The sequence below is a fragment of the Lupinus angustifolius genome, chromosome LG19 (assembly GCF_001865875.1).
Source record: "Lupinus angustifolius cultivar Tanjil chromosome LG19, LupAngTanjil_v1.0, whole genome shotgun sequence".
Classification (NCBI taxonomy): Eukaryota; Viridiplantae; Streptophyta; class Magnoliopsida; order Fabales; family Fabaceae; genus Lupinus; species Lupinus angustifolius.
In genome coordinates this window covers 11,433,135-11,461,101 of record NC_032027.1, presented here as the reverse complement: position 1 = coordinate 11,461,101, position 27,967 = coordinate 11,433,135, and the positions used below count along the sequence as shown (strand labels likewise).

The 27,967-nt window shown below is 35.6% G+C and overlaps 3 protein-coding genes across 8 annotated transcripts; 2 read left to right on the top strand and 1 right to left on the bottom strand.

Moving 5' to 3' along the window:
* Positions 6,080–9,084, top strand: LOC109334760 (mitochondrial import inner membrane translocase subunit TIM22-2-like). 3 transcript variants are annotated; one of them, XM_019570690.1, is made up of 6 exons: positions 6,080–6,421; positions 7,702–7,766; positions 7,884–7,956; positions 8,039–8,092; positions 8,446–8,705; positions 9,066–9,084. In XM_019570690.1, the coding sequence occupies exons 1-5, from the start codon at positions 6,211–6,213 to the stop codon at positions 8,694–8,696; spliced, it is 654 nt and encodes a 217-aa protein (XP_019426235.1). In that variant the 5' UTR covers positions 6,080–6,210; the 3' UTR covers positions 8,697–8,705; positions 9,066–9,084. The 3 variants fall into 3 exon arrangements, with proteins under 3 accessions (XP_019426235.1, XP_019426234.1, XP_019426233.1); XM_019570689.1 differs by lacking the exon at positions 9,066–9,084 and adding an exon at positions 8,786–8,881; XM_019570688.1 differs by lacking the exon at positions 9,066–9,084 and having other exon boundaries at positions 6,081–6,421; positions 8,446–8,870.
* LOC109334758 (sodium/hydrogen exchanger 4) lies at positions 8,672–21,360 on the top strand. Of its 2 annotated transcripts, XM_019570687.1 has the most exons (15): positions 8,672–8,754; positions 13,195–13,208; positions 15,162–15,280; positions 15,365–15,462; positions 15,576–15,635; positions 15,733–15,779; positions 15,868–16,059; positions 17,167–17,213; positions 17,334–17,400; positions 18,071–18,171; positions 18,254–18,355; positions 19,530–19,674; positions 19,775–19,837; positions 20,534–20,617; positions 21,011–21,360. In XM_019570687.1, exons 1-15 carry the CDS (start codon positions 8,742–8,744, stop codon positions 21,329–21,331), a joined length of 1,473 nt encoding a protein of 490 aa, XP_019426232.1. In that variant the 5' UTR covers positions 8,672–8,741; the 3' UTR covers positions 21,332–21,360. The 2 variants fall into 2 exon arrangements, with proteins under 2 accessions (XP_019426232.1, XP_019426231.1); XM_019570686.1 differs by lacking the exon at positions 8,672–8,754 and having other exon boundaries at positions 12,960–13,208.
* LOC109334738 lies at positions 22,217–26,384 on the bottom strand. 3 transcript variants are annotated; one of them, XM_019570654.1, is made up of 7 exons: positions 26,131–26,383; positions 25,837–26,073; positions 24,791–24,902; positions 24,399–24,570; positions 24,136–24,317; positions 23,382–23,525; positions 22,217–22,623 (listed from the first exon to the last, which is right to left on the bottom strand). In XM_019570654.1, the coding sequence occupies exons 1-6, from the start codon at positions 26,316–26,318 to the stop codon at positions 23,400–23,402; spliced, it is 1,017 nt and encodes a 338-aa protein (XP_019426199.1). In that variant the 5' UTR covers positions 26,319–26,383; the 3' UTR covers positions 22,217–22,623; positions 23,382–23,399. The 3 variants fall into 3 exon arrangements, with proteins under 3 accessions (XP_019426199.1, XP_019426197.1, XP_019426196.1); XM_019570652.1 differs by having other exon boundaries at positions 22,217–22,699; positions 25,837–26,384; XM_019570651.1 differs by having other exon boundaries at positions 25,837–26,384.

The following is a 27,967-nucleotide window of genomic DNA, read 5'->3' as shown; positions in this document are numbered from 1 at the left end:
TGCCATCAAGAATCAGTGGAATTTTTACATGTACGAACATGTCTGCCGACGGATATGGGTGAAGATCCCTTTTGAAGGATGGTATACGGAGGTACTACAACACCTTCAGGTAGTCCCCTCTCAGCTACATCCCAACTCTTGGGGATTCATACGGGCGTTCAAGCTGTTCTTTAGAGTCATGGAACGACCTTGCACTCTTCGGCTATTTTTCTGGATGTTCCGAGTGACGCACAGTTCTAATAAGGACAAGGCTCAGGCTGGACGTTGTGGGTGGACATCTCTTCACTCCTGGAATGGTCGAGCTCTATTCCTTCCCGTCGAGGGTTTTGTGAAGAACTGGAAGGGCGTCTTCTTCCATGTCGAGGCTTGGGGGACACGTCACACTTGGGCGTATGGCCCTGGCAATGTCCCATTTTTTTACCTTCTCCTGGAATGGGGGAATTCATCAAAAGCATGCCGACTCATTCGGTTTCTCATATGATCAGTTAGATGATCGAGAGAAAAGGACGGCATATGAGATGTTGTCTTGGATTGAAGAGGGACGATCAATCCCCTATTATAAGCTTGTTCAGGGTGACTAGGTCTTTGAGGAGGCAGTCGGTATGTATCCGGCTATATGTACATCTGCTTTTAGTTTATAACATTTGCTTCACCTGTTTTTGTTTATTTCTTTCAGTAGCAGCCATAGGGGATCAGGCTGGCCGAATCAGGCTTCTGAAATGGGCTGCTCTAAAAAGGAAGGATGTGAAAGCTAGAAAGCATCCTAAGCAGAGTTCATCATCCCGATCTGAGGGCCCACCATCCACTCCCTGAAGAGAAAGTGGTCAGGTTGGCAGTCTGGAGGAAGTTATTCTAGGCCCGCCTTCCCCTATCACTGTCATGCCCCCTGACCTATCTCCTGGTCGGTCAATTGACTTGACTGCTGAGCCCGCCACCCCTTATGAAGTGGTTGAAGTGAAAAATACTCGCCCAAAGAAGCAAGGGTCGGGTAAATCTTCGGGCAAGGGCAACCCGACGGTGAAGGAGGTTATGGATGGGGTCTATCTGGTGGATCTGTTACGGAGGACCCGTGAGGCTGGGGTTTTGGTGGCTTTCGTTGCCAAGTATCTCGAAGGTAATGGGGTGCTCGCCACCCGGGTTGGCAAAAATGCTCTCACCAACCTCCAAGAACTTCATTCGGGCGAGCTCTATGAGCTGAAGGAGAAGCACACTGAGGCTCTGAAGAGTTTGGAGGCCTAAAACCTCTCTGCTGCTGAGCAACTTTCCACGATGTCTCTTCAGGTGAGGGATGCTCGGGAGGCATCTATCTTGGCCAATGTGGACTTCAGCGCTACTCAAAGGGAAGCGACATATCTTGCTTACCGCCTTTAAAGGGGTGAAGATGAGAGGCTTCAACTATAGGACAAGTTGAAGGTCTCAGAGGCAGAAAACGTTTGGGTACAGAAGGAGCTGGCGGACTTAAAGGGCGCCGATCTGAGGCTGGAAGATGAGGTTGATGGGGCGGCTAACGCCGGATGGGATAATTCTTTTGCCCAGGTCGTCTTGGTTTTCCTTGATGTTGATTGGTCTTGGACGAGAATCGATGCTCGGGTTACCCCCAAAGGCGAGCTCGTTGTGAATGAGGATGAAGGCGTCGTTGTTATCCTAGTCCCGACCAGAGGTGGTGGGGGAGATTAGGTTTAGACTTTGTTTGTTGTTTTTCCTTTCTAGCATTTGTATTTGCCTCCCTTTCATTAATGAATTTTCCTGATTTACTTATCTATTGTTTATATTGCAAATTTTGTCGACCTGAATAGTTTAACTAACTAGTCAATTAACCGATTAATGAATCAACCGGACTTTAACACTTGGATTTAAACCTAAATGATGTTGAAGTGGTAGTTGGTCGGGTAGGTTCTAATTCTTTTGAAGTAATGACTACCCGGATATCCATCAAGGGTACACATCTGTTGTCCCACTGTTTGTGCCACTCCAAGTGCCATGGGCTTGTGATTGGTCAGAAAAAATATATTTACTTTAAAATTTAATTATTAAGTATTTTTCTAACCAATCACAAGCTCATGGCACATAGAGTGACACAAACTGTGGGACAATATATGTGCTCCCATCCATCAATGAATTTAAATGAGAATGTTGAATAATCATTACGTAATAACTATCCGGAAGTCCAACAATGAACTTGAATTCAGTAAGTAGTGACTGTCCGGATATCCATCAATGAACTTGAATGAGGATGTTTAATAATCACTAAGTAATAACTATCCGGAAGTCAAGCAATAAACTTGAATTCAGTAAGTAGTGACTGTTTGGATATCCATTAATGAACTTGAATGAGGATGTTAAATAATCATTTAAGTAATAATTATCCATAATTTTTTAATAAAGTGAGCATAATGTTTTTAATGGTCGGGTCGTATGGTCGCTTGTGTTTGAAGATTGGATCGTCGTTAGAGGGGGGTTGGCCCACACATTTAGCGACCAAGAGGACTTGGTCTTGACTGGGGTTTGTAGATCGAATCGCCGTCAGAGGGGGACTGACCCACGCCTCTGAGGGGCATATTGGTGGCGACCAAGAGAATTTGGTCTTGGCTTGGGTTTGTGGATTGAACTGCCGTCAGAGGGAGACTGGTCCATGTCTCTAGGGGGCATATTGATGGCGACCAAGATGACTTGGTCCTAGCTTGGGTTTGTAGATTGAACCGCCGTTAGAGGGGGACTAGCCCACACTTCTAGGGGGCATATTGGTGATGACCAAGAGGACTTGGTCCTGGCTTGGGTTTGTAGATTGAACCGTCGATAGTGGGCGACTGACCCACGCCTCTAAGGGGCATATTGGGGGCGACCAAGAGGACTTGGGTTTGTAGATTGAACCGCGATTATGGGGGACTGGCCCACACTTCTGGGGGCATATTGGTGGCGACCAAGATGACTAGGTCCTAGCTTGGGTTTGTAGAATGAACCGCCGACAGAGGGGGACTGACCCATGCCTCTGAGGGGCATATCATGGGTCTTTCATCTATGGCTTGTAAAAAACATCTAAATAATACGACGTTAACATATAATTTGGATTTGATTACATCATTTGCTCAGCTATTTAAAGGTCTAATACACAAAATTTACATTTTCCTAAGCAAAAAACTGTCGTAGGTTTGTCGCATTCCAAGTACGGAGGATCTCCTTTCCTACCAGGTTTTCAACTTTGTAGGCCTCTTTGCCTATTTTGCTAGTTATTTTCGGTAGGACCCTTCCCAATTAGGTATTAGCTTGCTTTTGGTTCTGTCGATGTCAGCTGTCTTGAGTACTAAACTGCCCGTTTCGAAGTCTCGTGGTACCATAGTTGCATTATACTTTTCAGCGGTCCTTCTTTTGATGGCGGTTTCTCTGATTCTAGCTCGGTCTCTTTGCTCTTCTATCCAGTCCAAGTTGTGTCTCAAGATAGTCGAGTTGGCGGCTTCATCGAAGTGCACCGTCCGCCAGGTGGGCTCACTAATCGCTACCGGGATCATGGCTTCGACCCCATAAGTGAGGTTGAAAGGTGATTCCCAGGTGGTGGAGTGAGGAGTTGTGCGTTAAGCCCAAAGGTTTTCTTGTTACTAGGTTCAAGTCTGAGTTGGCGAATCTCAGCTAGTAGCTGGGCTTGCTGTTGAATGATCAGCCTTGAGTTTGGATCGTTTGGAGAAGTTGTTGGGTAGTAGGTGCTTCTAGGGTGGTGTTAGGGGGATGACTTTGGGTGGCCTGTTGAGATGGTTGTACTAGTGCTGGAAGCTCAATAGAAGGAGTGTCGTGGTTTGGGGGAATGTTTGTGTTGAGTGGTTCTGCTTGGCTAGGTGGTTGAGCTTGGTTACGGGTGGTCACAATATTGTAGGTAAACCACAAATGGCGCCAATGTTCTTTTATATTATGAGGGAATGGTCGGCAACGAACGAAGGAATGGTAGGTGATGGATGCCCGGTAAAATGCAAGAGGTAGGGAACCTTGATCGGAGTATCGCCTGGACCCGCTGGGGAAGGTACCTGAAAAGGTTCTCGGACGATCAAGTCAGTAGAGTATTTTAGAGAGATAACGGGAGTAAATAAGAGAGAGGTTAGAGCAAGTAGCAATAAGTGTAGCAATAAATGAGAGGATGAAAGTTAATTCTACTCCATGTGTGGTCTGTTCTATTTATAGAGTTTATGAACTACTAAGGTGGTGTCTGGCCATTGGCCAACACCTAATGGATACAATAAGAGTACTCTAGGTCGTCCTTGTCTGCCCTGCAAATTTGCTATTGTTGAGTTGTTGGGGCAGGCGGAATGTGCAGGCGTCGTGGCAGGTGGATTGTCAGCTAGTATTAGAGGCGAATTAGCGACACTTTGATGGCGAGATCAGATATGCATTAAATGATGGGTCAGACTTATTAATATCGTGTCATAAGCATTTATGATACCTGCCACAAGTGGACCCATTCGAGGCGGGCAATTACAAGATGGGGAGCATTGAACTAGATACTCGGGAAGGATTAGGAACAGCTCGGATGTACCCGGGGTAGAATAGACTTCATATATTTATCATTTTTCTTGAGGTAATTTGGACATAAAAACTTGATATGTCCTTACTTCTCGACTTCATAGAATATAACTTTATATTGAGAAGAATAGTTATTCCTTAGGACTAATCTTCCTTAGTTTGAATTTTCTAAAGTCTCACTTCTTTTTTATAAACTTTTCAAACTTCCTCACCAATAGTCCCATATTGTCTTCATTTACTTCGAATGATTAACAATATGAGAAAAGTAGTTTTAACATGATTAATATTGTCATTTGGTAGCATACAAAATAATTCATAGTCATGTATTAATATATTCATTCTAGCATGTTTAACGTCACTAATTCACTTATAAGTAACTAGTAAAGTATCTCATATGTTATTAGCTCTAACAAGGAGAAACTCTAAATAATTGATAATAAGATACTGTAGATGTGTTGATATTATTTACCTTGGTTGTTTTTAACTCACATTTTCTCATAATCACTCCATAAAGATTTGAGTTTATCAATTGAAATACCATTAACTAAATATTGTGGGACACTATGTTCATTTTCTATGGACTAACAAATATCTATATTTTGAATGAAAACTTTTATTCTTATTTTCTAATAGGCATAACATTCACAGTTAAAGATTGATAATCTATATATAAACCAATATTGTGATAAGCAGACTAGACTGGATGGTTTGACTGGTCCAATTGCTTACAGACTAGAAAACAACTCTATTTTGTATTCTTAATCGAATGAGTGGTTGAATTGCTTTGAATTGGAGAAATTTCGGTTCAACCGTGTTAAACCCGGTTAAACCGGAATAACCCGGAAAGTGAACTGGATGGTTTACTTAAAATTTAAAAAAATGAAGCACTTCTCAAATCTTTTGTTTTACGCCTGTCCAAAAAATATAGAGAGATATTACTTAAATATAATTATACATAATTATTAATTATATTTTTTATTTATATATATTTATAGAATAAAATGATCATCCAGTCCGATCGTAGGGTTTAACCATTTAAACCAGTTAAACTTTATACAAGATCTCTTTCAGTTTGATATTCGGCTCAAGATTCACAACGTTAGTATAAACTATACGCTACAAATCCACAACTTCATATTAACTAAAAAAACTAATGTGGGTAAGAAAATAATAAAAAAGAGGATACAAAAAGCGCCATGGTAATTAGGGGAGAATATCTTCTATCTCAAACTCTATACCACTACATGTATCCTTTGTTTCTAGTTGGTCAAAAAAAATAAAACATGAATTAAATATTGAGGAGGGATCCACTTACTTAACATCTTAGTAATCAATTTTAGGGAACTCTTGGAGTAAATGAATTTTCTCTCCTAAATATATTTAACTTTACAATTTCTACTAATGAAAATGAAAACTTACACAGAATGAGTACAAATTTTAGAACAGAAGAAATGATGATGCTAATTAGCCCAATATTCAATTTGGGTCTGATTAATGCTTGGGCTGAAGTCAGGCTGTAAAAGCCTATGCACAACCAGGCCTGATATTAATACGATGTCGTTAAAATGACGAAGGAGATATGGAAATATTATCCGATAACATTAGATAGTAACCAAACAACCAACAAGAGGTCGTCGTCGGTGTTGGTGGTGCCGCCGTGGGTGACAGAAGTAAACAAACAGAGACAGCCACTATCAAAAACCTATGGCGACGGCGGCGGATTCTCCGAAGACGGATTCTGACTCCGAATTTGAGTCAGACTATACCGTTAACTTGGTCGCTGACGTCAACTCCGCTACCAATTCTTCAAACGCTGTCGTTCGCGCTGCACCCTCTAGTGCTCCCTCCGTTTGCCTTGTTCGCTTCGCCGGAGACTCTGCCGGCGGCGCCTTAATGGGCTCCATCTTCGGCTACGGTCTCCTCTCTCCTTATCTTCACACACATACACACTTGCGCAGTCATATTGCATTTTGAGGTTGTTAAATCGGTGTTAATGAAAGATAATTGTTAATAACTTAGTCACAGAGATTGGTTTCTACTTGTAATTTAGTGTCTGAAACTCTGAATCTTGTTATCTCAGATGTTCTTATTGCGTAAAGAGAAAAGCAATGAGGACCGAGTTAATATGACTTTGATAAATTTAAATTTCGGGAGGTTTCAATCGTGGACTTGCAGCCATGAGTCCATGACATGTATGATGGGGTGCGGCCGCAACCGCATTAGGCATGATTGTGGACTGCATTGGCACAATTGGCTCGGAATAGCCTGCAATGGCCGCAATGCAACCTCGACAGCAATTTAAAACCTTCCCTCATACACACAACTAAATTTGGGGACTAAACTGCAAGTAGGAGAATAATGTTAGGGAGAAAGTTGCTAATTTAATCTATTATTTTCCTTGCCACTTGTGCCCTTCTGTCATCAATACTTTATTATGCAGAATACCTGTATTGATAATCACAATAAGTGGAAGTTAAATTGTTTTGTCCAGAACTTATTAGTGGTAGGTTCCCTTTTCTACTTTTTTGACATATTTTATGATGAGTGGGGATTCACTTACTCCTCATCCTAGCCATCAATTCTATATACTCACTAATTCAAACCATTGAATTTCCCTAGAATTGATGGTTAGGAAGGGGAGTAAGTGGATCCCTCATCTTTTAAGATTATCGACTGGACTGCATGACAACTATATTATTTGTTTCTGATGGTTTTGAATGAGGGTAATTTTGCATTGTTTAATTCAGAGTTCATTCATATGAATAGTAATGAAAGACGAAAATAAATGGAGGTTTATGTTTGTAAATAACTTCTTTAAATCTGTCTGTTGTCACACGATTGAAGGTGGAAAGAAGTTACAGTAACAACCTTTTTTTTTTAATTTATATAATAGTTCCCTGATTCGATATGATTACTAGTAGATTATTATGGTGTCATTTGATCCATATATCTGACTCGGTCTAGTGGAAAATGCTTGGTTGTTATTGTTGTGAAATAACTTCTTTTCATGTAACTAAATAATTGCATTTTTGAGCTAATTTTTCTCCTTGGCTTGATGCTAGATTTATGCATGTGCCTAAGTTGTCATTAAAATGCTGTAAGAGGATTATCATTGAGAAATATTTACTTGAGTTTAATAGTAAGTCAAATTTTCTGGTCTTGCTCAAGGATGATTTTAACATATCTTTGTTTCAGGTGCTGGATTGATCAAGAAGAAAGGCTTTAAAGGGTCCTTTGTAGAAGCAGGGTCATATGCGAAGGTATACCAGTGCCAAAGATCTCTGTATTTTCTTCTCCTATTGGCCTTTATACTCAATTCATATTTGTAAATGTTTATTTTTTAACTAACTAACATTATTTTCTCTTTACCTTATCAGACATTTGCAGTTTTGTCTGGAGTTCATAGTTTGGTTGTATGCATCTTGACGAGACTTAGAGGAAAAGATGATGGTATAAAATCTCTAATGATAACATGTTATATTTGCTTTATAAGGATTTCCCACTGATATTTTGATTACTATTACATTTGTAGTGATTAATGCTGGTGTGGCTGGATGTTGCACTGGTCTTGCTCTAAGTTTTCCAGGTATCAATTTTTGTTTGTCATTGATCAATTACCCTTTCTTTGAAGCCCGTCCCAACTTATTAGCCACCTCATCAATAAGAAAGAAGGATATTGATAGATACTGGTATTAACTATGAAATATGGTTGGAAATCCAGGGAGCAAAGTTCCAATTTCAGTGATATGGAACAGAAAATTTAGAGACCGAAATTGCTATGTATGATGGAATCAGCCCCTCATACTTCCTTTTTTGTTCTCTTCCCTAACTGTCTATTCATTTGCCTTAGCCCTTATGCACTTCACATATTTAAATTTCATTTCATTTTTTGCAATTTCTTTTGTTTGGTATTGTTGCTCATCCTCTAGGATTCTCCAGGTGCACCTCAAGCTCTTCTGCAGAGCTGCGTTACTTTTGGGGCATTTTCTTTTATCATTGAAGGGCTAAACAAGCAGCAACCAGCTCTAGCACATCCCATTTTACGGAAAACAAGTGTACACAATAATACACGTCCTCCCTTGGCTCTTCGCCTTCAACTCCCTCTTCCGGATGAAATGAAAGGAGCCTTCTCCCTTTTTTACGAGTCTTTGAAAAGTTGCAGGAAGGGAACTTTTCCTACATCTCATTGAGGAATTACGGTATGTTGCCTTTGTTGCATTATGTAGATATGGCATATGCACCCTTCTTGCTTTTGAAAACTTCTTTTTTATGTACTTAGCACTTTAGGGGTGACAAAACATTGTACCAAGGACATGGCTTGTTTACATGCTCACTGAGTTTGAAATGCGACATTCTGTTTCAGTCATTTCCTTTATTGGTGGTTTGTTGGAAGGCCAACCTGAATTAAATGAAACATGTCTTTTATAAAATTATTACAAATTTATAGTTAACAACTAAGGTTTAGATTTGCTTTTTTGTGTTCTGCTCCCTTCTGAACCTATTGAAGTAAAACTTGCAGCCATGGTGCCTGAGTATGATGAGCACTTTCTCTGCACTAGTATGGTGTCCTCACAATTAGAGGAGTTAAGGATGTTGCAGTGGTGGCCAGTGTCAGAAGAATTTGTAAATTCTCAAAAAGTGTGCTGTCACACTTCTTCTGATTGGTTAAAAAATATATATTTAAGTTTAAATTATAATAATTAAGTGATTTTGACCAATCACAGGAAATGACACATAGAGTGATATACTTTTTGAGATAAAAGGTGCACATCCTCGTTATTGCAGAACAGGAAATGTTATCTATCTTATAAGACACCACATAATAAAATGTTGTTCAGGGCTAATGTGAATTTTCAAGCACTAGAATTCCATCACGTGCCAATTAAGAGCACATTGTGTATAGAACATTAATTAATTATTTGCAATGAATGCCTTCCAATATAAATCTTTTGGGTCTAAAACAATACTTTCTAATTTTGGTGAGGCAGTTTTTATATCCAAAAAATCTATCCATACTTGCTTATCTATCAATCATAATTTTATAAATAAAAAACTTAAAATATGGGTGGTTAAGTGAGTGTGGATAGACAGTTTGACGTGTAAAGATTTTCACCATCAATTTTTTTTATATAACTGAAAAGATCACTGTACAATTAAACAAAAGAAAATAATTATGATAATAAAATGGATATGAAGTCGAACACATTATTTATTATGATGATAGATAATGGATAGAGATTTAATCAAGAAACACGCATCAACCACGTATTAGTAACAATATCATACCAATCCACAATATATAAAATAAACTATAGGAAACATATCCTACATATTCATAATTAGAGGGTCCACTAGAATTTAGATTATCTATCCCACTTTTTATGTCTCATTGTGTCCCAACTTAATAGGAAATTGTTATCTATTTAAAAAAAAAAATCACAAAATTATAAAGTAATTTTTTATGCTATTTGGTGGTGTTTGATTGGCTTGGTATATAGGTTGTGATTTTTTAGGGACATAGGATACTAATCCTCTTCATATTGCCCTCGACAAGCATCAACCTTCATATCCTCCTCCCTCTCGAGCTCATCCTCTAGCCATTCATATGAGGCTCCATCTTAATGCCCTCTGACTCATCTAAATGTTATTTTTCCTGCAGTGGTGGGTAGAGATTGTGTTGATACCCAAAGAAATCATTTGTCCTAACATTTTGTGTCTTATTATGTCTCAATTCAAATTAAAATTGTCAACTAATTAAGAGAAAAATCATAAAAATAGAAAATAAATTTTTATATGTTAATTTGTAGAATATGATTAACTTGATACATGAAAACATAATTTTGTTTTGAAACATATAATCGGTTAATGCGTATACTAGTATGAAGGTGAATTGTGACGGAAATGATATTGTGTGGTTGATGGTGGGGCAGTCGTGTTTAGATTGAAAATGACAAAATGGTAATAATGGGAAAAAGTTTTCATAGTTTAGGAAAAAACAAAAATATACTTTTGTTACTTTTTATGACTGTGTCTACGTAGTTTATTCATTATTTTGATAACTTATAGTCTTCCAATCTTCAAAATTTTGCAAGGCATAAAGTAATAACTTATACATTGTTTTTACTAATATAACATTAGTTTTATATTTTAATAATTTTGGGCATTTTAATATAAAAAAATATTAATGATGTATTCTCTTATAAATCCTCTTTTACAATAAGACATATGCCATTTGTAGCTAATCATTAAATAAAAGACATTTTATAACATATATTACTGTAAGAGAATACATATATATAATTTTCCATCAAATAATAGTTTGAAGCCACATTTATGATCAAGAAACAAGTTAAACTAACGTAGATAAGTTAAGAAATTACACGATTAAAAATGACCTAAATAAAATGGAATAATTTGTTTGATTTATTTAAAGTTTGAAATGATATGAGGGGATGAATGAAGGACTTTAATTGTAGAGAAGGTTGATGAAACTGATCTTATGGTTTTGGTTCAAGGCATCAGTCTTATTTATAACTCTTTACTATTTCCATTCCCGATAATAAAGAAGCACTATAGTTGTAGACAAGTCAATGGTATGAGAGTCGATGGTTCAAGTGAAACACATAATGAACCTAAGAGGGAGCTTATGAGGAAGTGTGTGGTACCCCACACTTTAAGAGATTGTATGGTTTATCGGTCATCAAATCGGCCAAGTACTGATTTAATGGTATAACAATTTAACTAGTAGTGTAGTAATTAAACCGCATACTAATAAAATTAGATATATATATATATATATATATATATATATATATTTATTGAGAATAATGTATCTCATTATATCAGAAGATAACTTATCTCATCTGACCAGTAAAAATGTGACATGTGTGCTATTTTGTTTATTTTTAAAAATATTTTTATAGAAAATGATAAAACATGACACATGTCATGATTTCACTGGCAGGAGGAGATAACTTATCTCCTTATACCAGGAGATACTTCATTCCCATATATATTATACTAACAATAATGTTAAAAAACTAACAAAGAATATGATAAATAGTTTTATTTAAACTAATAGAACAAAACGTACGACTTGATGATATCCACATGTTTTTAAAATATAAGCAAAGGTAATGATTTTAGTTTAATTAAAATTTTGTAATTTAAAAAAAAAATTAGTCAGTAGATTAGTTTTGACGATAATTATTGTACTGTATCTTATGAGAATCGGCATAAGGGAAAAGGTTTATAGGTGAAAAAAGTTAATAAAGTCATTGCCTAATGTTTTACTTAAGACACGTCTCAATTATGAATTTTCACTTTTCTATATAACAAGGAAGCTCCCTCCCTGAAGGTAGGGATGGCAATAAAAACCGAACCCGTGGGTACCCGCCCAAACCGAACCGAATTTAACGGGGAAAACCCGATGTGATTGGGTTCGGGTTTAACCCGGGTTTGAATTTCGGGTTCGGGTTCGGGTTTGGTATAGCAAAGACCCTAACCCGAACCCGCCCCGAAGTAAGGTAATTCAATTTAAAATTGAAATTTCTATCATTTGCCAATTGTTTTTAATTTTTATTTTACTTTACATACTATTGGATCTTCAAACATAAAAGAAATAAAATAATGCAAGAGAAAATAGAAATGTTAGAGAAAAATTACACGAAAATAATATCATATTTTCCTTAATACTTTATCATTTTCGGGTTTTTTTTTCGGGTTCGGGTTACCCAAAACCCGACGGGTTTGGGATGGTATTTTTAATTTTAACCCCGTTGAGTTTGGATTCGGGTTCGGGTTTTTAATTTCGGGTTTGGGTTTGGGTATGTACAAACCCGACCCCGACCCGCCCCGTTGCCATTCCTACCTGAGTGGTGAAGGGTCCAACAAGTAGTAATAGAGCCTATCCTTTGGCTAGGACATGCATGGTGGACTAAATGAGAGCGGACTCGCAAGTGTGTGGTAGCCACACTTAAGAGGAGATTATTGGGTTTGTGTGAAGTCTCAATTAGATACGAGAGAATGAGTGAAAAAATGTATAATGTTTTATAATCATTGCTCTAAAATTTTGGTTCAAAATATGATATCTGAGTTAATAATTGTATATAGTACCGGCTAGTGTTTTGAAGCTCCAGCTCACCTACTGTCCAACATAAGTGAAATGGGATGACATGAATATACAAAATAAGAGACGAGAAAGGACAATTATTTTGTGGCATTGCATGGATAGGGGTTGCATCCGTTTAAATAACAACTTGTTATTATCCTGATCATAAGTAACACGTGCTACCATTTTCATGCAGTCCCCACTACGTGTCTCCCCTTGGTGTCACCGCTCCACACTCTAAATCTGGGGCATGTTTGTTTCTGTTTTTGACTCAGATTCAGCAGATTCAAAAAAACACAACACACACCTATGTGTTTAATTTGTTCCAGTATACAAGGTTAGGTGCTTAGCTAAACAAAGTTGAAAAGGTGGTCTGAGTAATAATAAGTGTAACTGTCAGAAGGAAACACAAGTAGTAATGATTATGGTGCCATTGAATTTGGTAGCCGAGACGGTGAGGAATTTGGCTCACGATCACGCGCAGGTGGTCCCCATATCACTCTTCGTTGCTGTTTTGTGTCTCTGTTTGGTCATTGGTCACTTGCTTGAAGAAAACCGATGGGTCAACGAATCTATTGTTGCCATTATTGTAGTAAGCCACAAGCTCTCACTGTTTGAAATCATTACTATTTGTTTATTGTTTTGCATGGAAATGCTTTCCAACACCCTTTTTTACACCAGTTATATAATGTAGATCAATGTGTTTTTTAATACTGTCACTAGAAACCGAAAATGGATGGGTATCTAGGGTGCTATATTTTGGAGTGAAGTGTAAATTCATACGTCAATTCGGTCTCTATATAAGATTAGAAAAATATCAAATTAAACAATGCTTTTGTAGTCGCGATCAAATTAGTATTTGAGGTTTATAGGCATAAGTTAATGGAAACAAAGGGTCTCATGTGGCACATTAAATGCTAGTTAGTATCCAAGAGGAAAGTGTTCTAAAGAACCAAAGAGAACACAAATTACAATGACATCTGTGCCTTTATTTACAATGAGAAATGATAGTTTTATCTTTAAAGGAAAAGTAAAAACAAAATTTTCCTCTCCAATACTACATAGAGACCGTTTCAGGATCAAATGTAAAGATTAAAATTGATTGATGGAATGAAATTTGAGACCCCAAATTTCAAGGACAAAACGTGGAGGATAATCAAATAGGTGCCAAACTGGTAATTAACATGTCACATGATACACTCCGCAACAAATTGTCTGTATTTTAATTAACTCTCAATGACGTTGGACAGCAAAATTGAGTGACAGCATGCAAAGTTGGGAACTAAGGGACTAAATTAACTAATGTTCTGTATAGTCAGGGAGCAAATTGACATTTTGTTATAATTTCATGGACAAAGTTGACTGGCAATGTCAATCTGAAGGACCAAATTGAAGTTTGAATCCATATTTTAAGAAGGGATACACATATTGTATGCAAATGTGAGAGAGATGTAAATTATATATCATAAAGGAGTTGTGTTGTGTTGTGTTGTTGGATATTCATTTATTGACATTGCTGGAGGGTCAACTCTAAGTGAATTCCTAGATTTGATAAACATAGACTAGTTAATATATGTAAGTACCCAAAACCTTAAGGCACTATTTCTTATGGGCTACCGATTTCATTGATATTGTTGGAGTGTAAGTGTGAGTGAAGTTTCATATTGAATAGAAATGGTATGTTGTGAAACATTAAAATATAAATAGCCTAATGTCTTAAGTTTTTTATTTAATGCAGTGGCTAATCTATTTATGTGGTGCTCACTTAGTTTTTTATTTAATGTGGTGACACTTGTTGGAGAGGAGAATCAAACCCTCTGAAAGATTCATTATTTATAGGGTGAGGATACTTTTGATAGTCCAAAAAAAAACTTATAGCTCCACAACTTGGTCTAGTATTGAAGAGGCCGTCAATAAATACTTGTGGGGTCATGATGACGAAATTCTTCTTGACACACAAACACTTTTCACTGTCATTATTGCTGATCTAATGTCATTTTCTGCACACTCACTTACACTCTGGTTCTGCCATAGTAGTAATAAAATTATGGTGAACACCATCAGCAGTTTGAGTTTGTGTGCCTTTTAGCTTTGCAGAAATAATACTAACTGGAAATAGTTCTTTCTCTCTTTTGCTGTCCTCTTAATCGAGTGATTATTTTCCAACAAAAGCATCAAATACTAAATATTTTTGGAAAACATGCCAAAGTGTGCTTGATATACATAGCCACTTCTAAGCCTGGATAGAAGAACGTTTTGTTTTCATAAATTTATTAGTATTATGGGGTGTACTTAGGCGCAACATGAGGTTCCTTGCCTTGTGACTTGAGCTCATGGGTTCAAATCAAGGAAATAACTTTTTCATTTGCAAGAGTAAGCATACATCCATCCTCCCGAAACCCCATATTAGATGAGAGCCTCATGCAGTCCTTTTTATAACTTTTTAGTATTATTAAAATAAAGAAGAAAATATTGTTTGAATGCACTTCATTTGGTGCCTTGGTGTTGATTAATATATTCAGTGCCTCAAACATTCTCCTTGTAGGGATGCATTGCTGGAATGATACTCCTATTCATCACCAAGGGGAAAAGTTCTCGCATTCTTACCTTTGATGAAGAAGTATTCTTCATATATCTCCTTCCTCCAATAATATTCAATGCTGGGTATATGTTTCTATCTTCTGTTACAATTGAAGCAGTTCTTGTGGTGCCAATTTTTTTTAATGTTTAATGTTATTCTCCTAACAGGTTTCAGGTGAAGAAGAAACAATTCTTCCACAACTTTTTAACCATCATGTTGTTCGGGGTGATTGGTGTTTTCGTTTCTACAGCTGTTATTACTTGCGGTAATGCTTAATCTCTTAATTTTCTTCTACCATGAAATACATAGAATTATCATTATAACTATAAATGTTTCCATGGATATCACCTTTTGAGTCCTTGCATTTGGTTCACCTAGGCAGCCGGTTTCTGTTTCCCAAGTTGAACTTCCTTGGCCTGAGTGGGCAAGAATATCTTGGTGAGATCAATGTGTTATATCTATGTTAGTATTTATATCGATCCGTAATCCGTATGTCAGATTTCGATGATAATTAACTCATCTGAATTTAAATCAGCTATTGGAACAATTTTCTCATCAACAGACACAGTTTGTACACTGCAGGTTGGTTAGATCGATAAATGTGTTTGTTTTACATTTAATTATATCTACATGCTGTTACTGTCAGCACTCCATCTGTAATATTTTGTAGGTTCTCCATCAAGATGAAACTCCTTTACTATACAGCCTAGTCTTCGGGGAAGGAGTGGTAAATGATGCAACATCGGTTGTTCTCTTCAACGCTGTGCAAAAGATCGATCTTTCAAGACTTGATGGCAGGGTGTTCCAAGTTCTTGGAGATTTCTTGTATCTATTCTCAACAAGCACTGCTCTTGGAGTTGTAGTAAGTTTCATTAGTGAAAACTGTTTGCCACGCTTCTCTTGTAGTTTATACCTGGGATTATCAGATTTTGTTGAAAACATTCTTTACATTTTCATAGTCATAGAGATTCAACCAAGTTTTATGTTAGTTGTCAATAGTCAACTGCTTAACATAATCTTCACCTTTAATCTGGGCTTAGGACCGACTATGTATAGCATGAAGCACACATAGGCAGAGTTACTCATTGCATTGTCTTCTATCATTTTTGTTATGAAAGTCAGTTGCGTATAAGGAATTCTAAGCCAACTTTTGATCTGTTATTTTTTTAATTTTTTATTGAAATGTGATGGTATAGATAAGCTCTCCTCTAAAACATGGCTAAAAATTAATTAGAAAACATGTAGTGGAAACTTAGAATGCAAAAAGGCTATCCAATCTTTCTATATACCAAATTATGCAACTCCCCTGAAGTGTCTATAAGTATAACACCAGAGAGAGGCTTAAAGATATATGTTTTTTTCCTTGTTGCAAAAACTACGCATTGCCACAAAATTATTGGCCTCCTTGTTTTTACCAAATTATTTGAAGCAAACAAATAACATCTGCTCCAAGGTAGATGGAGAAATATAGTGCTCTTAGAAATCCTGCAAAGGATTTTCCAAAAGAACACCCTTTGGGTGAGGAACTAATCCTTTTCGCGGTTCGTGGCTGCCTCTCTCAACAAGTACAACTCCCAGGAATTGGACCCTTACCTTTTGGCCATCCTGGGGAAACTAGCTGCCTTATAATATGGTATAGTGTTGTAAGTTGTTTCCAGGCTTGACTTCCACAGAAGACAGATATCTAGGGCATGAGGCTCTCTAACATGTCATTTTTTATTTAATCTGTTAAGCACCATTGTCCTTACACAAGACACAGGGAATAAGTATGATACTAAAAAATGGACTTGCATGAAAATGATCCAGAACAATCCAAAGCCCTAAGTCTTCCATCAAGATTAGTATAAAGGTGGTAGAATCAAGTCTAAATACATGTTATCTAACACTCAGAAACTTTTATTTGCATGATGGACTCTTCTTTTTTCATCTCAGGCCATTTCTTTAAATAAAAAAATGCATATGTATGCAGGCTGGACTTCTAACAGCATATCTCTTGAAAGCCTTAAGCTTTGGCAGGTATGCATTTTTTTTCGCTAGAAGTTCGCTAAAACAGTATTTTCCGAATGGTCAGAAATGAGAATAGCATAGTTTAAATAGAGGGAATTTTAATAAATCTGTCTCTGAATATGCCTGCAGACATTCAAGCATTCGCGAAATTGCATTGATGATGTTAATGGCATACCTATCCTACATGTTGTCAGAGGTACTGGAAGTTCATACTTGTCTCCAAGATTTGTCTAGTGATATAATAAAATCATTCATGCCTTCACCCAATAGCTTAAGATTTAGGGAGATATTGTTACATTACATGTTTTAATGTCTCTATGACCAAGTGTTCTACAATTGGACACTTGCCACCTCCATTATTCTAAATAAAAAATTGATTCTTAGGTGTTAAAAATGAGCATGTGCAGCGTCCAAGTGCTCTTACCTGAAGGGGTATTTTAGATATACAATAAAGGGAGATGTGATTAATGACAAATTTGTATTAGTTGCAAGGCCTTAGAACTAGTTGAAAATATCATATGGTTAAGGCAATATATAAAGATAAAGAAAACTGTTAAATAGCTTAAATTTTAAGAAAACATAATATTTTAGTAAACTACTTGTTAAATTAAGTTGTAGGTTCTAGAACTATTTTAAATTTTTTTAATATTTCCCTAAACTCTAAATGCATTTGTAATTGGGTCTCATAACTCTAAATTTTGTAACTGATTCCTGAGTTTTAAAATTATTTCTAATTGAGTCCAGGGGGTAGGTTCCACTACCAGAGTCAGTCTAAAGGGTTTGATATTTAAAACTGTCAAACATAGCCTAAGTTTTTAAAACTTATATGATGAACTTTTAATGAAAACCTTCAATTTCTAATGCAGCTATTTGATCTAAGTGGAATTCTCACTGTTTTCTTTTGTGGAGTACTAATGTCACATTATGCATGGCATAATGTGACTGAAATTTCAAGAGTCACAACTAGGTACTGGTTACTAATACATTGAATATTTCAGTAATTTCCAGACAAAAGGATTGAGATTTCTGATATGATATGTCTTCTTCAGGCACCTGTTTGCAGCAATATCATTTATTGCAGAAACCTTCATATTTCTTTATGTGGGCATGGATGCCCTTGACATTGAAAAGTGGAGGATGACAAAATTAAGGTTCTAATCCTTTCTACAGCTCTTCATAATTTATTCTGTTTTTTTTTTTATCTTTGGGCTTTGGTTGGGAGTTTGGTTTTGGATGGGAGGGGTAGGAAAATGATGGGAATTTTAGAAATAAAATATCAAAATATCTAAATATTTTTAATAAAATTATACAATTATATAGTATTGTTCATTTCTCATTGTTAATTATATTATTAAAGAAAAATAAAAAAAATATTTTTGCATTATCATTACTCTACTTCTCCCCCATCTAAATTTCACCATTCCAAACAAGGGACATGATTGCCTTACCTTTCTCTTCCTTCCTCATCCTTGCCCTTTGATACATCTCGTTCTCTTTCCCTCATAACTTTCAAACAAAGCTTTAAGACACAACATAACGTTAGGAAAGGAAAAATAGAAATTATTAAATGGAAAATACAAGCAGGGAATACTTTGGAATTTAAAAGCATTTGTTTCTTTCTTTTAAGTAATTCGAATACGTAAAAAATCCAAATATTTATTCTTTAACATTTGCCTTTTGGATACAGGTTAACAAAACTAAGAATTTATTAGGAGTTTAGGAAAAGGGACTAATTTACATATATTGTATCACTTTTTGTATCACTCCATGTATTATTACCTGTGATGACTTGAAAAAAAAAATTATTTTTAAGTTAAAATTGTAATTATTAAATATTTTTCTGACCAATCATACATTTAGTCACATATATTGGGACAAAATAGTGCCACAACATATGGATATGGGCTCCCACTAATGTATAACACACTCATTACACATTGCTTATAGTCTAATGAAAGTTCTGGTACCTTAACCTAAAGTTCAGTGGTTCCAAAGTGCCACAACATGCATGGAGAACTCAACGTGATTTCAACACCAAATTCCAAAACGTCAAAAGTATTTAATCGATTACGACATAACTAATCAGATTATAACCAAGAAAAACATCATATTCAGTCACACAAGATTTTGAGTAAAAAAAAATCTGCTTTATTATGTTCTTTTGATTTGCAAAATCTGCTGATGAAACCAAAACATATTAGATTTAATTGTATTTCTAGAATCTTAAGAATAACTTGTGTGGTACATGCAATATATCACCTTGATATTAGCCTTTCTTTCTTCTAATCTCTTATGAATTTTCTTTTGTTAACTTCTTTTCCACAGTTTAGGAAGCTTGATTGGAATTTACAGTAGCTTAATCTTATTGATCTTACTTGGAAGGGCTGCATTTGTTTTCCCTCTCTCTTCTCTTTCGAATTATATGAATAGGCGTGCTGACCGAACATCGAAAATCACATTCAAACATCAGGTTAATATACTTGGTTTATATTATATCCACATAATGTTCAAATTAATTGAGAAAATACACTAATTTTTTATTGGCTTATTAACTTTGGTGAATCATCCAGATAGTCATTTGGTGGGCTGGACTAATGAGGGGAGCAGTCTCCATCGCTCTGGCTTTCAAACAGGTATAAGTATGATATTTAAATTTCTAGAAATTATAATGAAAGGAATATTTTACATAAATATAATTGCTAATGAAAAGATTTACATAAAACAAGGAAGCACAAACACAACACTGACATGGATACGATACAACGTGGACAAGGGGATGAAACAAAGGATGTATAAAATGTTATCTATTGATATATGGTTAGGAGTGTCCAAAAGTGATGACAGTTGTGAAATGTCCATGCTTCCTTGTTATTTGTCATTTGTTAGAGATTTCTATGACAACAATTGATCCGGAAGGAGAAAAATGAATGCGTAGAATAGTAGTTGTAAATTGTAATGATACTATTGTGAAAGATGGTATGATGTGATACTAATGTAATTCAAAAATATATAATATTAATCCTTATTTATACTAATATTAATCATAAATAATGAAACAAATGATAAAAATAAAATAAAATAATCTCAATCTTTAAACAAATCTATAATATAATTATCATAATATGATATATTTCTCTTTATATCTTAGCATCCTTTAAATATTTGCAATAAAATAATATTCCGAAATACTTTCATGTATTCTAATATTAACCCTATCATTTACCATTGGATTATGTATGGAGATTCCTTCCAGAGTTATGCAATAAACTGTAACACTGAGGTACCTTATGAGGGAGGGCCATTGAAGTATCCTCCTTTTGTTTTCGCAGTTTACATTTTCTGGGGTTACTTCTGATCCAGTCAATGCAACAATGGTTACCAACACCATTATTGTTGTCCTTTTCAGCACGCTGGTGAGTTGACACATTTCCTATATCTTTATGAGAGGTGTTATTTGAACAACCATTCTCCACAACATTTCAGCAACTTTGCTACTTATAAGGCGAAGTAGATGTACTTTTCGCCTATGAAAAGAAAAGTTGTTCAGAATTTTCTAAGAATGGTTGTACAAATAATTTTGTCCTATCATGAAAGTATCAAATACCAGCTAAGTATAGATCACAGGGAGCTACAAAAGATTAGTTCATAGTATGCTGTCCCCAAGAGTCAACTCAGTTGGTAGAGTTGCTGAGTAACTTGTACAAATAACTTTTACTAGTGTTGTCTTTGAGCAGTAAAATGACTAAAATCATATATATGGTCTTAACACTTAACTAATTGATATAGCACCATATATATCATTACAGGTGTTTGGTTTTCTTACAAAACCACTAATTAGATATCTGCTTCCTCACCATGCAACAAGGAAAAACAATGGGCATGAAGAATCAGGTCCACACCCAGAGGACATGAATCTACCTTTCCTATCCCTTGAGGAGTCAACAGAAACCAACCTTAGCCGTGCAAAGGAAAGTTTGTCCATGTTTATAGAAAGTCCTGTGTATACCATGCATTACTATTGGAGGAGTTTTGATGATTCCTACATGAGACCTATATTTGGGGGACCTCGTGCTAACTTTCACAATGCTAATACAGCAAATCATGGACATTTGAGTAATGTGGTTTGAAGTTGGAACACCAATTATAATCACTTTGAATGGAAATTCAGTGCCACTATTTTAGATGCTCCAGTGAAGAATATAGTAGACTACTGAGTTGGTACAAGTTATGGAAAATTTCCTTGTTGATTCCTGTACTAGTTTTATTGGGTTAATTTCATAAAGCATTGGGATAATTTGCGCACAGTATGGTATTTTGGGGTGTCACCTTTTGTTATGGTCATAGTTACTAGGAATGTGGCAAGCCTTGGTTTACTTGGGGGTAGTTCTAGTTCGCTAATCATTACGAACCGGACAAAAACGTCTCATGAATTGGTACAAAAGAGCTAATTCGCGGTGAACAATGTAACTGGTTATGGTTTTTAATGCTTGTCATAAGTCATTTTTTATAGCCAAAAAAATTGTCCCAGATCATATTTTTTTAAATAGTATATAGTCGAACAACATGATGACATAATTCAGGTATTTATCAGTTTCCAGAAATGTAACCCCAAACATGTGCAAAGATGAGATTTGCCATCCCCTTAGCAACCCACCCCATGAACTTGTTTTTTCTTTATATAACCTAAACAACTTATTTTTTGGTAGTATCAAAAGTATCTCATTACCCTTTTGGATAAGGAACTAATCATTTTCGGGGTGTATAATTATCCCTTTTAACAATGTCACTATCAGGAATCGAACCCTTAACTTTTTGATCATCCTGGAGATCCAGCGGAGCTTTATATCCCTAGACCAACATCTTGTTGGTCCACTTGTTTGATTTGTCATTAAATATTCCAATAAAAAATGATACTTTGAATGTCACATCAGCAAATAACCAATTTACGAGGGGGAAAATTGAATAAAGTGGAGCACAGAAACAGTGTGGTCAGGTTGGGACCAACTAAAGTGAAGAACTGAATTTTAGCCCCTCGGATGATTGATTAGTACTGAAGTTAAAAATCGTACATGTACATTTGGCAAGCTACATTTCATTAACTACACATAAATATCATGAGTCACATTTGAAGGAAGATACCTTATACATCATTTTCTTTCCTACTGTCAGCACTCTACACATGTCAGAATACCACAGGTCATCCTAAACTAAGTGCCAAGTTAGACAAACCAGAACCCAAGATCTAGAAACAGAGTCTCAAACCCAACATAAAGTTGTCCCTATTACATCTTCATTCTGCTAATAACTTATCCACATGAACTAAGAGCATAAACCTAATCAGTCAAATTACAGAACCATATCAACATGAGGCCAAGATCAGCTCCAACTGTACTAGAATCAACACCATGTTAATCTGTGACTGCAACCAGAAACAAATATTTCATCAAGTTCTTATGCATAAACATCATTCACAACAGCAACAGGAATCCACCAACCTGAAAAATAAGTTATCAAATCCTAAATAGGAAAAGTCATTGTTTTTCTTAATAATGCGGTACAGTTATGCATACAGAAAAAAACATGAAATACAGCATATTCATAAATTCGGGAATTGTTTTACACTATTCATTCAGTAATATGTGCAATGATCATGATAGTGTCACGTTTTAATTAACAGGATACTCATAAGAAAGTGCATTACTTTCAAATATGAAAAGGATTAACCAAGCAAAGGTCTGAAATCTAACCCGGTGCCATTTTGCTAATAAAGATTTTTCTTTCATAATTACTTTTACAAGTGCAAAGGAATCAATAAAACGAAAACAGCGTATTTGTGATTCTTAATGCTTCTCCAAGTTTCAGTTCCTTGTAAAATTAGTCCCACTTATCATACTCAACATTTTCAGTTTAAGCCTTGCTAAATACAAGTAATAAGCAATTCCTTCCCATGTAAAATATTACCTTTTGAAGCAAAAACATGCAAAGATTCTACACTCTACAGTATGCATAGTAGAAAACATTGAGATATGACATGACACAATTGAATTAATTAACAGTTAAATACTAGCTGGAGCTTCAAATAAAGCAGGTATAGTGAAACTCGGTAGAGGTTAGGAAAAAATGAACAGTACTATGGTTTTGGAACACAATATTGTTGTATGTGCAAATGCTACTAACCGGAGAATGTTGTCAGCTTCATGATCTCCTTACAATATGATGACGGCCCAAAACTTCAGGTATACCTAATGCTGAAATGCTCTCACAGCCAAAGAGCTCCTGAAGCTTTGCGTCACATACTATTGTCATAGGATTCACAGGATCCTGGCAATATATTGAAGGTTTGTGTACGTCAATAAGTTATGACCCAACAAAGTTTACCATGCATAATTTGTTATTAATAAAATCATGTCATCCAACTTATTTCCAAACTAATTTTGTAAAAATTACACCACTTAGCATCTTTTCCTCCTTCAATTAAAACCACATTTACCTTCAATTGTCCATTAGCGTAGAAGCTTCAATACCCTATGTACTTGCCTTAATGTAAAAACATAGTAACCTACTAATGTGTCTAATATAATATACTAGTCCGGCATGAAGAATAACATTCCAAGCAAAGTAAAATTGACTATCATTATCTAATGTAAAAACTACAACATAAAATGTATAAAAAAATTACTAGTGATCAAATATAGATGATAAAAGAAAGGAATGCTCACTCATACTAAAAAGTTCGAGTTGTTAAAGAGGGTTAGACTGAAAGAAGTCAAAGCATAAAACCATGATAGACCATAGTATTAGTAGTTGACAAATCTACAGTAGATGGAAGATTTATCCACTTGATCAACAATTATCATTAGCTTAATATTGAACTTAATGCAGCAAAGCCACTGCGAGAAATTAGTATACATTCAAGCTCTCCATTGCTTACCTCTAGCTGGTTAACCTTTATGTACTCCCAGATACGCCTTAGAACCTCTGACTGTAGCATCTCCCTTTCAGCAATGCCAAAAAAGTTAGCAAGTGCATCAGATATTATTACCGAAGGTGCTGGTTGACCACTTATTGTTCCAGACTCCACCTCTACCTTCTGCTTCTTAGGAACTGGCTGTTCTGAATGTGTCAAAACATTAAGAATTCAAACCAAGCATCACACCACAGTTTTGTAAAAATATGACCAAGTCAGACACTTACTGGTTGGTTCAAGGGTGATTATGTGTTTAGCTAGCAACTTATTCATCTTGAACATGTCAGTGCAATCCGTCTCGAATACCACACGCAGCTCATCATTGCAAATTATTTTCCTTTTGTTGCTAGGATCTTGGAGATTGTTTTTCCTTATGTAAGCCCACAGTTGCTTCACAATCTAAACCACAGTCACTTCACATATTAAAAATCTTACTGGAAACTCTACCAAAATAGGCAATAAATTTTACTTGTTTTAAAGACGCTAAAATAATTGGGTCTAACTGTATGCCAAAACCTAGCAGAACGGGAGAGGTAAACCAGGTCATTATAAATGGTTCTTTACTTATCCACTCAACTGATGTGGACTTAAACACTAAAGAAAAAAAATTAGTACAAACCTCAGTCCTTGGCAATGCTGGCTGGCCGACAATGACCTGAAGTTCAGGCGAAACACCACAGAGTTTGTTGAGACCACCTGGGCCACCTCTTCTCTTTGCCTTAGGTTGAGTACTGCAAGATGGGAGAAGAATGTCATTACTTAACAACCATAACCAAACATCAAATTGAATCCCAAATTCCCAATCATAATAAGAAAGAATGTTAACAATATACATATATAATACTCAGTTTTAATATTCAAAATAAAGAAGTTCCACCATATGCATACTTGCCATAACAACTGGGTAAATGTTAAGCGGATTCTGCCTTATTGATTATTATAACTTATAGAGATGCTAAGTAACCAGTATGTGGATATATGCTTCAGTTATTTAAAGCTAATCTTTAGCATACAAAGACTAAACATTAAAAAGCTTCCACTTTCCACCATTCAGATGTTCTCAACTTCTCATGTATTCTAATGAGAGAACTATACCCGGTCCAACAAAATCATAGCACATTGACAACATAATCCTAGACACCACATCTAAAAACGGGCATCCCAGTGCACGAAGCTCCCACTTGGTGGGGTCTAGGAAGAATAGATTACGCAGCATTATCCTTAAAGGTAAAGAGGCTGTTCCGAGATTTGAACTCATGACCTCCCCAACCTTATCATTGCGCCGAGGTTCAATCCTAGACACTGTGACTGCATAATTTTAGAAAAACATTTAATAAAAGCAAATGCAAACCAGTAGGCATTGCTGAGAAAATTATCCTTTTTATTCATTAACAGTCGCCACCTGAGCCATTAAGAGTATATATTAGTCACAAAAATCCTTAGCATCTTTTGTTAAAGCTGATTCTTAGCATACAAAAACTTAGATTTTATTTCCTTAAAAACTGAATTCTTTAATCAGTATTTTCCCAACAATTATACAAACTATGACTATAAATCAACTTTTCAAGCAGCTTTATAACCAATCCAATTTCATTACATCTCAGTTCATCCAAACTCTTCCAAATTAAAGTAAATCAACAATAACCAAAAAAAAAGAAACCTAACCCTTCCTTAGGAACCTCGCTGTTTACAGGAAGAGAATGAGCTTCACCGCGAGCGCCAGATGCATCAGCAACCGCAACAGCGGCAGCGGCGTGTTTAACCGGCGACACAGTCCCGGCAGAGAAGTTCAGGAAGCCAGAAGATGCAGGAACAACGGTAGGTGAAGTTTGAAAATTAGGGTTTTGGTAAAGGGCAAAATGGTCCTTATGAGGTGGTTGTTGTTGTTGTTGTGGTTGATGAGGGTGGAGGAACTGCCTCTGAGGAAGTAGAGGCGGCGACGGTGGTGGTGGAGGTTGTTGCGGTTGTTGAGATCCGAAGAGGAGGTGGATCTGGTGGGTGATGAAATCGAGCTTGTGAGTGAGGTCATGACCACCGAGCTTGGATTGAAGAACTTGAAGGAGTTGGTTCAAGTTAGTGAAGGTTCTAGGGTTTGATTCTCTCAACACAGACTTCAATGCTTCACATATTTCTTCATCAGTAACCATTCTTTCTTTTTTCTTTCTCCTTTTTTAAACTCAAAATTAACGGACTGCGTTTTTCTCTCTCTCGTTATCTAGTAAGGAGGTTGTTTTTTTTATCACTCTTTCTTTCTCTCTCTATGCAACTTGCTGTGTCACTTTTTCCCTAATCTTAAGTCTTAACTGATGATCGTTTAACCGTAAAAATTAGGAAAGCTCCCTCGTTGGTGTCCACCTCGTATTAATTAAGATTAATTATAACATATTCAATAATTATTAATTCGAGAGAAAAGATACATATTCAATAATTATTAATTCGAGAGAAAAGATATATTACATTAATGGTATAAAAGATTTTGATAATATCTTTACATTATCACCATACAAATTTTATTATAGTAAATTACATTGACATCCCCTGAGTTTTAGTGAAATTGTACAAACTATCCCTCACTTTTTTACACCTACACTAACCACCCCTGCATAAGAAAATAAGTGTAATCTTCTAAACAAAAAATGTGATAAATGCAATTAAGTTAAACAGAACATATATATTGTGGAAACAAGTCCATGAGTCAATATTTCTTTATTATTTTTGGTTCGTTATACTATATTGTAAGAGCGATTTAAACAATATTTCTTTAGAAATTTTGATGCATTATGTAACCAAAAATAATAAAGATACATTGATTTGTATATTATTTGGACTTGTTTACACAATATATCATGTGTTGTTTAACTTAATTGCATTTATCATTTTTTTTGTTTAAAAGATTACACTTATTTCTTATACATGGGTGGTCAGTGTAACAAAAATATAAAAACTAGGGGAGGTTTGCGTAGGTGTAGAAAAGTAAGGAATGGTTTGTATAATTTCATTAAAACTCAGAGGATGTCAGTGTAATTTACTCATTTTATTATTGTACATAAATTTTTATTTTATCAGTACATATCTTTTATACTCTTAATTTGATGTGTTCCTTATCATAAATTCAATCTTTCATATCATACTTTAAAACAATTCTTTATTAATTAATTTTTTTTCGTAAAACTTTATTGGTAAGAAAAAAAGTTATTTGCATAAAGTATGTGTTCTTGTTAGTATTGATACTCTCAAGAATTAATTTTTTCAAGTTTTTTTGAGATATGTAATTTTTCTCCCAATAAATATCATTTTCAAGAATCAAACTTTTAAAATATTGATCATTCCGGAGATCTAAACTAAATCAAATTCTACCCAAACGTTTATGATTTACCCAACATTCCCATTTTGGCTTACTATTAACATCTTGTTAGTATATAAAATGCATATAATATTTATGCATTGTTTGTATAAAGATTTATGCACACTTAATGTTAGGTATCAGTGACAGAATACACTTAGAAAGGGGTTGAATAGGTGTCGCGGTTCTCAAATACTGCTATTAGCACCAAAACCCTATTCTGGAAAATCATTCGGTTAATCGATTAAAGGATTGCATTAATCGATTAAATCGCACCTAACAAACAATTGTTGAATGGCTCAATTGTACAGCCACTCACCGATTATACAGAAATGATACAACAGATATATTTGAACAGAAATGATCTTTATATGGCAGAGTTAATATATTCAATTTATCGGCTAAAATAGGCAATTAAAAACAACCTAAAACAGTAAAGAGATAAGGAAGAAA